The sequence below is a fragment of the Gadus chalcogrammus genome, chromosome 14 (genome assembly GCF_026213295.1).
Source record: "Gadus chalcogrammus isolate NIFS_2021 chromosome 14, NIFS_Gcha_1.0, whole genome shotgun sequence".
Taxonomy (NCBI): Eukaryota; Metazoa; Chordata; class Actinopteri; order Gadiformes; family Gadidae; genus Gadus; species Gadus chalcogrammus.
The window spans coordinates 2,970,077-2,978,556 of record NC_079425.1 but is presented as its reverse complement, the minus strand read 5'-3'; the positions used below and the strand labels follow the sequence as shown (position 1 = coordinate 2,978,556).

General features: G+C 52.7%; 1 protein-coding gene across 1 annotated transcript in view; it reads left to right on the top strand.

The window, feature by feature from the left end:
- The window catches only part of LOC130403591 (protein kinase C-binding protein NELL1-like), a 151,447-nt gene that overhangs the window by 65,196 nt on the left and 77,771 nt on the right, over positions 1–8,480 (top strand). The window contains exon 12 of the mRNA XM_056608008.1: positions 3,377–3,505. Coding sequence (XP_056463983.1) covers positions 3,377–3,505 — 129 coding nt within the window. The remainder of the gene's footprint in view (positions 1–3,376; positions 3,506–8,480) is intronic.

Sequence of the window (8,480 nt, the reverse complement as noted above, 5' to 3'; positions counted from 1 at the left end):
AGTTCGATCCCCGGCTCCTCCTAGCTGTGTCGAGGTGTCCCTGAGCAAGGCACCTCACCCTCACTGCTCCCGACGAGCTGACTGTCGCCTTGCGTGGTTGACACCGCCGTCGGTGTGTGAATGTGTACATGAAGGGGTGCATGAATGGGTGAATGTTGGGCAATGTTGTAAAGTGCTTTGAGTGGCCACTGGTTAGAAAAGCGCTCTATAAACGCAGTCCATTTACCGTTTGCCATTATCCACGCCCTTCCAGAACGGTCTGATGGTGAAGGTGGCCGAGCCGTGTCCGGAGCTAAACTGCACGCGCGCCGACCAGATCCTCCCCGACAACAGATGCTGCAACGTCTGCAAAGGTGGGTGCCTTGTTCCTTCCCCTTCGAACTCCCCGTCAAAGGCATCCTCCCGTCGCTGACCTCAACCAATCGCGGTGCGCGGAGAGCTAGCCGGCGGCCTCTTCGTCATGGCGCCCGGGTCACACGTGACGACACTGGTAGGTCGTTTTGCGAGCAGCCGGTGTGCGCCTCGTCCGTGTGGCTGGCTGGCCGCTCTACGGAGCAGATTGTCCGTCTGTATTAAAGCCACATCGTCTGCCAACCCCCAGTCCCTCCCCCCCCCCCCCCCCCCCCCACACACACACACACTCCCGCGCCGGCTGCACCCCCCGCCAGGGCAAGCTGCCTCATCCTTCGGTGCCTTGGCACGGCTGTTCAGGGGTAAATAACCACCGCTAATTAAGTAAATAGATTGAATAAACAATTTACCAGGCGGTGGGGCTCCGTTCGACACCGGGCGAGAGAGTGGCGGAGCGGGGGTTATCTGGGGGAGCGATGGGCTTTTTGTCTCCGCTGCTCCCCAGAGGGGCAAGGGAAGGAGACGCACGCTAGTGTGTGAAGATTTAAGTGTCCTCTCTCTCTCGCTCTCTCGCTCTCTCTCTCTCTGTCCGTCTCTCTCTCGCTCTCTCTCGCTCTCTCTCCCTCTCTCTCTCTCTCTCTCTCTCTCTTGCTCTATCGCTCTCTCCCTCTCCCTCTCTCTCTGTCACTGTGTCTCTCGCTCTCTCTCTCTCTCTTGCTCTCTCCCTCTCTCTCCCTCCCTCTCTCTCCCTCTCTCTCTCTCACTCTGGCTCTATCGCTCTCTCCCTCTCCCTCTCTCTCTGTCACTGTCACTCTCTCGCTCTCTCCCTCTCTCTCCCTCTCTCTCTCTCTCTCTCGCTCTCCCCGCTAGCTCGCTCACACCCACGATAGGGACGGCAGTGTTCTGTGTGTTCCATTCATCTGCCGCCCATGACTCAAGGCTTTGTTTCCACTCTGAAACCCAGCAGTGCCGTAACTCCAGTCTCGCTGGCGCTGCTAAATTGCTTATTATGCGTTTGTTATTGAATCAAGGCGAGAGGAAGATGCCTGGAGGGAGCCACACCACACGCGGGTGCATGTGTGTGTGTGCGTACGTGTGTGCATGTTTCGCAGAGAGACTGTTTCGTGTGTCCTAGAGGGTCAGGAGGAATCAACATCGAGGACTTCAGTCCACCAGGACACACGCACGCACACACTCACACACAGACAGACACAGACACGCATGTAAATAGATATGTGTGTTCACTTCAGTAGGCTTTATAGGAAACTTGCGCTCCACTTAAATACATGTTTTGTTATTTTAATCACCAATAAGAATAACAACAGTTTGAGGAACGCTGGATGGCTTTAACTAGTCTCAGTCTACGACAGCGTTTCCAAGCACAAGCGCAGCTTCTCACGCCCCAATAGGAAGGGCCTAACGACTTTTGATTGGTCCTGCATGGTGGGTTCACTGTAATTGTTTCCAAACTGTTTTAGCAGCGAAACCTGGTGGAGATTGTCCACAGTCTCTCGTTCAGCCAAGCGTTCAGGGACTGCCTGGTGGGTCTAATCCCAGGTTGATTGAGCTGGTTCACCGAGATTGAAATCAGCTCTTCTGAAAGTGAAAACCCTGATAGTCGAGGGAAACGCTTGCTTTAGTCAGAGTTCTGGTTCAGGCTTCAACACATCCTAACCGGGCCCTTGAAACAAGACCCTGAACAGACCTCTCTCTCCTTCTCTCTCTCTCCTTCTCTCTCTCGCTCTCGCTCTCGCTCTCTCTCTCTCTCTGTCTCTGTCTCTCTCTCTCTCTGTCGGTCTATCTCTGTCTCTGTCTCTGTCTCTCTTGGTCTCTCGTTCTTTCTCTCTCTCCCTCTCTCTCTCTTTCTCTCTTGTTCTCTCGTTCTTTCTCTCTCTTACTCCTCTCTCTCTCTCTCTCTCTCTCTCTCTCTCTCTCTCTCTCTCTCTCTCTCGCTCTCTCTCTCTCGCTCTCTCTCTCTGTCTCTGTCTCTCTCTCTCTCTGTCTGTCTGTCTCTGTCTCTGTCTCTCTTGGTCTCTCGTTCTTTCTCTCTCTCCCTCTCTCTCTCTTTCTCTCTTGTTCTCTCGTTCTTTCTCTCTCTTACTCCTCTCTCTCTCTCTCTCTCTCTCTCTCTCTCTCTCTCGCTCTCTCTCTCTCGCTCTCTCTCTCTGTCTCTGTCTCTCTCTCTCTCTGTCTGTCTGTCTCTGTCTCTCTTGGTCTCTCGTTCTTTCTCTCTCTCCCTCTCTCTCTCTTTCTCTCTTGTTCTCTCGTTCTTTCTCTCTCTTACTCCTCTCTCTCTCTCTCTCTCTCTCTCTCTCTCTCTCTCTCTCTCTCTCTCTCTCTTTCTCTCTTGTTCTCTCGTTCTTTCTCTCTCTTACTCCTCTCTCTCTCTCTCGCTCTCTCTCTTTCTCTCTTGTTCTCTCCTTCTCTCTCTCTCTCTCTCTCTCTCTCTCTCTCTCTCTCTCTCTCTCTCTCTCTCTCTCTCTCACCCAGCCTGTTTAATTCTCTCCTCGTCTGCCTTCAACCTTGCTGTTTTCCCGACCCCCTTCCTTCCCACACTCTGCCTGTCACTTTTTCTATTTTTACTTGGGTTTAAATGGTTGACTCTTATCTGTTTTGTCTGGATAATCAAATATTTTGCGAGTAGACATGCATGGCCCCGTGCACACACAAACTCTCTACGGTCGCCACAGCCTTTATGGCTGTGCCAAATTTACCGCATTAATAAAGCCCACAGTACCAAGCTTCTATACCGCGGCCCCAGACAGTATGGTGTGTTTTATCCCTTTGATTCTGATGTTCCTGCTGTTGTCACCTCTTCCAGCCTCGTACATTTACTCAGCCGGAGTTAAAAGCTTTGTAAATCCAACGTTGACAGTCGTGGGTTGAGATATATATATATATATACACACACACACACACACACACACACACACACACACACACACACACACACACACACACACACACACACACACACACACACACACACATCTCTTATCCTCCCTTGTTTGTCCTTGTCGCCCAGGCTACGATTTCTGCACGGAGGGACTCGTTTGCGGGGAGAACTCCGAGTGCCGGAGCCGGAGCACCAGGGCCGAGTGTGAGTGCCGGAGCGGCTTTGCGTCAAGCCACGGGGACTCCACTTACTGCGAAGGTAAGGCCCCCGCCGTTGGCCACCTACATTACCGCAAGCTCATTGCTACGAGCTCAGCGCTACGAGCTCAGCGCTACGAGCTCAGCGCTACGAGCTCAGCGCTACGAGCTCATTGCTACGAGCTCAGCGCTACGAGCTCAGCGCTACGAGCTCATTGCTACGAGCTCAGCGCTACGAGCTCATTGCTACGAGCCCAGCGCTACGAGCTCAGCGCTACGAGCTCAGCGCTACGAGCTCAGCGCTACGAGCTCAGCGCTACGAGCTCAGCGCTACGAGCTCAGCCCTACGAGCTCATTGCTACGAGCTCATTGCTACGAGCTCAGCGCTACGAGCTCAGCGCTACGAGCTCATTGCTACGAGCTCAGCGCTACGAGCTCATCGCTACGAGCTCATTGCTACGAGCTCAGCGCTACGAGCCCAGCGCTACGAGCTCAGCGCTACGAGCTCAGCTCTACGAGCTCAGCGCTACTTGTTTCCGAAGAGAGGCTCATTATTCTGTAGCGGGGGGAATGTGGATGATGGCTGTTTCTTCAATATAGATAGGGCGCTCCCCCCCCCCTCCCTCCCCCACCCCCGGGGGACCCCAAATGAGCTGCGGAGAAAGAGGCTTCTCGGAGTACCGGCGCCAAGGAAGACGACTTGCTGCTGAAGCGCGGCGGCCATTTTACAACCGATGTACCCACGCCCCTCCCTCCCCCGCTCGCTCTCCTGCGAGTCGTTTCCGCGCACGGGAGAACGAGCATCCACTCGCCTGGCACAGATGAGCGTTGGAGGGGCGGGAGGCCACCAGATGATTTGCTTACATAAAGCTCTGTGTGGAAGTAGGGGGGCCCGAGGTCCCGGCCCAGGGCCCCTTTGCTTAGAGAGCCGGCTAATCGCCTTTATTTGATTAGGGGCCTCTGCGGCCTGGCTCTTCGGATTTCGGAGGATTTGGCCCCCTGATTCCGCCCGCCCCGACGCGGCCGTCTTTGGGCTGCGGGCCACGGCGCCTGATCCTCTCACTGCAGTGAGGAGCCAGACCCGCACGGGCAGCCCCCGTGCTCATCCTCTCCGTCTGCTGCGCTCTGTAAGGAGCTTTGGACCGTAGCTGCGCTCCGATAGGGCGGTGGGCCAGGACGCCACGCCGCCCCCCCCCCCCCCCCCCCCCCCCCCCTCGTCCAATCAGATCGACAGAGTTGCCGGCTCGGTCGGCTGTGGTGACGTCGTCTGTGTTCCTTGAAATTACCTGAAAGTTCCATCACAGAAGTTATTTTTATTAGAGGGAGATTCACTGAGAACTTTATTAGACTCTGCGTAGCCTCCCCTGACCCCCCCCAAGCCCCTCTCACACACTTATTGTAGGTTGTACGTCCTTGCACTTAAATATCGTGCTTAGCATCCTGTAGCATCTTATCCTAGCTATCTTTGTTGTGTACGCGGAATGGGTGAACCTAACAATCGTTGGTGCTTGGCCCTTGTTTCTATGAACATCCTTACTCTGCCGACAGAGATATATTGTAGTTTCTCTTTCTTCTGACAAATGTACTTATTGCGAGTCTATTTGGATAAAGCGTCTGCTGAAGGCCCTAAATGTAAACGTCCATTTCTCCTCCCGTGTTTAGTCGATCTGGGATAGCCAGCTAAGGTCATGCACTGTGCCGCAGACGCCGCTCCCCGTACTCCTCGACGGGCAGCCGTTAACGTTCTGGGGGTTCACCTCGTCTCCCTCCACGCTGGTGACAAACGGCGGCGGGCTGCGGAGGGGCAGGTGCTGACTGCTGGTATTCTGGTCTAATCGTCCGTGTCGTGCCAAAGCAAAATTAATCTCTGCTGCAATATTTCAGACGCTATGGAGGGGCTCCCGCCTCGGGGCTTGAGCTGTCGTATACCAAGCAGTGTGGAATACTTGAACCCTAATTGGTCAGTAACGTTTCACAGGACACCTCAACCTTTTAACAGTTCCCAATCAATTCTCTCCGAATCCGATATTGAAAACGACCAGATGTTTCTCTTCGAACAACGCTTTGAGCGTCCACTGAAGAAGATATTAATTACAGCTGATTACGTCGATAAAATTCAATGACGTTATGAAAGTTATAAAATAAACTACTCTCTTATCATTGTTGCTGCTGTATCCAGCAGAGGGAAATTGAGGCTGCTCTCCATCGCAGAAGTGGTTCATTCCTTACTTCAAAGAGAAGATGGTCTCTGTGAATTATTTAAGACTGCGTTATTTGCTCGTGACAAAGATCTGTGTGTGTGAGACAGAAGCCCAGGATGGAAGCCTTGCTCGGCCTGGTCATGGTGGGGCGACTCGATCTGTTTGTTGTGACAGTAAGTGGAGTTGAGGCTGAATTTACACTGGATTCCTAGCGACACCTACAGCTATTAAGCTGCCATCCATCAACGCTAATCTCATTTACAAGACTGATCAGTCACCGGGGGAAGCTTAACTGGTGTACAACGCAGAACAGGTTCATTATATTGGTTTGGTTTCCATTCCTTTACCTTTTTTTACCTGAAAAACACACTGAAATGAAGCCATTCTACCCACTTGGTTGTTAAATAGTCAGTCACTAATGGACGATATCCAGACAAAATAAGGGTTAATAAGATACTTTTTTGAAGAATCCTTCAATCTTTCATTCTGCCCTCCGGTACCATGGGTGTCTTATTTAATTGAGTGGATTACCGGTAATTGTGGAAATATATGTAAATGTTCCTATAGTGTATCATACACACAACATATAAATACCATTGGTTGTTTATGCATTGATGCACTCCACATTCAGCTACTGACACATAAAATAGAAAGAAAGAAAGAAAAACATCCTTTTATCAAATCTTGGCACAATCAAAGTGTCCCATTTGATTAACATTGGATGGTTGTTTTTCTCTCCCCGAGCAAAGAGCTGACTTTATATTAATTCACGGTGTTGTCTCTTTGGAATGTCAAAAGCTGAGCACGTCTTTATTCGTTCTGTTTGGCTGCTGCGTGCCGCAGTATCTCCTCATGCTAATATTCAAGGAAACTTCAATGAGAGTAAATGCTAGAAATTGCCGACATGTACAGAAGACAAACGCATGCAGAGAGAGATGTGCGTTCTCTCTGATGTTCACCCACAGTCCATGCACAAACAGGTCACACGCAACTCATGTGCACGCTAAGAAACACACGTAGACATGTCAGACGCACGCACACACACACACACACGCACGCACGCACGCACGCGCACGCACGCACAATACATGCAGAAACACACACACAATACATGCAGAAACACACACGCATTAATAAACATAGCTTTGTTTCGACTATAGGAGGTGACCCCCTCTCTTCACCTTTCATCCTGCTCGGGCAGAAGTGTTTTTGACCATTAAACCTGCATTAGGGTGTATGATCTCACAACATAATTGGAATACTGCCAGATAATCTCCACCCTTCACCTTGTCCTCCTTATCCTCCTCTTCCTCGTACACCTCCTACACACACAGACAGACACACACACACACACACACACACACACACACACACACACACACACACACACACACACACACACACACACACACACACACACACACACACACACACACACACACACACACACACACACACACACACACACACACACATCTGGCTTAGGAGGAGTCTTCCTAATCCGGCTGCGGCCCGCGGGGTAACAGTGTTGGCGGTCACACGCGGCGCCTCCTGAAGCTCTATCCGCCCCACCTTAGCGACGGCTCATGTGCTGGACAAGGAGATGTGTGGTTCGAGACGGGCCGAGTTGGAATGGAGCTGGACATCATCGAAGAGATCCCAGGATGTTTAGAAGAGACACACAACGTAAAGAGGCAGTGAAGCCACAGATGTGTGCATGGGTCGTAAGCCGGTTTAATTCCTGTTTAAAACCAGAGCTTTAAACAGTTAAGTCGTTCCACATCGCCCAGACTTCAGCTCAGCCGTGCCCAGGAACAGGGAGGCGTGCCTCGGGGGGCCGTGATGATATTGGACGCCTCGGCCCAACGGTCCCCACGCAAGGCAAACAAGGTGCTGCAATCCCCTGTCTGACAGGGGAGGACCCTGGGGACCCGTTAGCTCCAACCAGGCCACTGGATACCCCTGTGTATACTCCTGCATCTCTCTCTCTCTCTCTCTCTCTCCCTCTCCCTCTCCCTCTCTCCCTCTCTCGCTCTCTCTCTCTCTCTCTCTCTTCCCCCCCCCCCTCCCCCCGCGTGTGTGTGTGTGTGGATATATCTATATTTTCTACAGGTACCGGGCAGATACCTAGCTCGGGGTCCGCGGGATGGTGGAGGCGAGAGAGGGACAGCCTTTTATAGTGACTCTCTCCTCCCCGCGGCGCATATGCTCTCGCCTTCGGTGGCCCATTTCTTTTCTGATGGACTATAATGGCCTCCCACCTTCTCCTCTTAATGACCCTCCTGAGTGCCTCCTCTGCTCAGTTACCTCACGGCCGGCGCACGCCGCCCCCTAAATCTCCCGGTGCCGCTGCATAGCCCCGCAGATCTTTATGGGGAGCATGGGGGACGCCTCGCAGAGCCTCATCATCAGTAATAGGGAGGGAATGAAGAGCGGGGGGAGAGAGGAAGAAACACCCATTCTCCCGTGGAGTTATATATAGAGTGGTGGAGGCGCATGTAAATAAGTCGTAGATCTAATCCCAGTGCAGGGATGGGGGCGGGGGGTTGTCGCCCGGCAACAACCTCCCCAGGCTTTGGTGATCCCTACAACGGTCGCCGGTGGCAACGCCGGCCTAAAGCCCCGGCACTCATTAGCAGTGCTAACTCATTTGCGCTAATCGATGCAAAAGCGTCCTCTCTTTTTTTTCTCTCGGCCTACGTAGCCGCCGCCGCGGTGCTCCGGTGCCGGTGGGGAGAGGCTGTGTCTCCTTCAGACGCCTTCCCCCTGGCGTGATGGGTTCCCCCCTCGCCGTTAATGGGATTAGAGTCCAGCGGCGCGCAGACGGCTAATCAT